Source organism: Orycteropus afer, unplaced genomic scaffold (genome assembly GCF_000298275.1).
Source record: "Orycteropus afer afer isolate SDZICR_OR568_19922 unplaced genomic scaffold, OryAfe1.0 scaffold00291, whole genome shotgun sequence".
Classification (NCBI taxonomy): Eukaryota; Metazoa; Chordata; class Mammalia; order Tubulidentata; family Orycteropodidae; genus Orycteropus; species Orycteropus afer.
In genome coordinates, this window is record NW_006921878.1 from 1,508,688 (window position 1) to 1,510,633 (window position 1,946).

Here is a 1,946-nt window from a genome sequence, read left to right on the forward strand (position 1 = left end):
GCCTCTGGTGTTTAAAACCCAGCGAGATGCACCTGGTGCACAGGTAACAGCCCAGCTTATAGACTGAGACAGACTAGGAAGAGGCCGTCCACTTCTCAAAGAATTGGCCAGGGAAAACCTTATGATTACACTGAGGAAGGGGAACAAATCCAAGACACCCCGCCCTCCCGAGCTAGGCGCATGCCCGTCAGGGAGAGCGCAGCGGCTTCCTCCTTCTCCCCAAGCAAGTGGGCTTTGGGGTGCTCTGAGGGCGCCGCTTGCGGCCCGAGCGCTGCGGCCTCCCCTCAGCTGGGTTAACGCGACGCCTCGCTAGCCAGAAGGAGCCAACACTAACTTCCCCCCGGGCGCCCAAACTGTCAAACCGCGGCCAGAGTCCGACTCGCCTCCTCAGCCGCTCGCGTTACCGCGAGACCTCGCTCAAACCCCACGCCTCGCCCCCAAGGTTCCTGGGAAAGGTAGTACAGGAAAGTGAAGGAAGCCGGAGTCTGGCTGAGGCCGGGAGTGGATTGTCTGAGAGCAGAAGGGGCGGGGGGCAGCGATTGACGCCTCACGCGGGTCAATGACGGACGCTCTGGACGCGCCAGCCAATGGCGCGGGGACGGGCGCTGAGACGAGGGTAATTCGAGCTCCGCGCCAGGCGGCGTAGTTTAGTCAGAGCGAGAACGTTTCACGAGTGAGTGTGGGACGGTGTTGTGCTCCCCGGGCACCGACTGTACCTCACGGCGCTCTGTCCTCAGGTTGCTAGCTCCGACGCTGACGGTGTAGACCCCGGACATCTCTGGGATTACTCCGGGCTCGGCGGCGACACTGGTGCCCCAGCTCTTCGCTTGCCCACCCGCGTCGGTCTCGGACCCCGTTGACAACGCGCTGCACTTCATCCCAGTCCCGGTCGAGCACAGTTGAGTTTATGCCTTTACTTGACGAAAACGGTCAATCCGGAGATGGCGGCCGCAGAAAATGATCACGGCTGCCGGCTGACTGGCCCCGGGAGTGTGGCGCAGTTGTAGGGGCGGCTGGGGCGAAAGGTCACTTGGGGCCGGTGCTGCCATTGTGAATCATCGACGGGGGGCACACCTGTGCAGCCATACCCATTCCGAGCCCTGGCCGGCTCCGCTGGCTGTTCCTCTTCCCTGGCCGCCCGGTCACCGCACCGTTTAGCACGGCACACTTGGCCCAGGCCCACCTGGTTCCACCTGCAGAGGACGAACTTCAAAAGGTGTCGGCGGTGACTGGGGCAACATGGGCACAGCCACGACAGCACCGGGGGACGCAGCGACTGCGGACCGTGCTAGCCAAGGGACAAGAGTGAAGGTTAGCTGTGTGTGACTGAGGCAATGAGGCAAGACACACGCAGTTTGTAAAACAAACAGAGAGTGGAAAATTACTGATACTCCCCCTCCCTCCTTCCCCTTCCCGTGCTTTTTCCGTCATAAAACCCCACGTGGTTTTTGTTAGGGGCTCAGTCCCTAACAAAACTGTGTGAATCCACTAACCCAAGTGTCGAGACAATAAAGTCCTTCCTTTACCCTATCCTGCTCAGCGTTAACGTTTCCCTTGGCAGCTCTGGCAACATGACTACAAGTCTCCCCAGATGGAGGAAAAGGAAAAGAGGTTGAGTGGTTCACGTTGTGGGAGTCTTACTTTGAGGTAAGCAGTTGTTGCTGAAATAAAGATGTCACTTTTTATCTCTCTGGATTTTTTTCCTTTCAAAGTGATAGTTATTAAAAGAACCATAACCCACTGCAGGAGAAAGGGGATAACAGCCTTGAACCTGGACAGAAGAGCAGTCAGCCCCAGGGTTACAGGTGAGGAGAGACAACTCAGGGATGCCCAGAGTAGCAGGCCAGAAGAGCAGGAGAAAGGGGATAAAACCCAGGAAGCCAAATAGAAGATCAATCAGAGGAAGGGATTAGGTGAGGAGGGGAAACTCAGGCCCGCCCAGAGTA

General features: G+C 58.0%; 1 protein-coding gene across 1 annotated transcript in view; it reads right to left on the reverse strand.

Annotated features, from left to right (window-relative positions):
* Nucleotides 1-961: 961 nt before the first annotated feature.
* The window catches only part of LOC103205694 (zinc finger protein 791), a 99,463-nt gene continuing 98,478 nt past the window's right edge, over nucleotides 962-1,946 (reverse strand). The window contains exon 6 of the mRNA XM_007951078.2: nucleotides 962-1,193. Coding sequence (XP_007949269.2) covers nucleotides 962-1,193 — 232 coding nt within the window. The remainder of the gene's footprint in view (nucleotides 1,194-1,946) is intronic.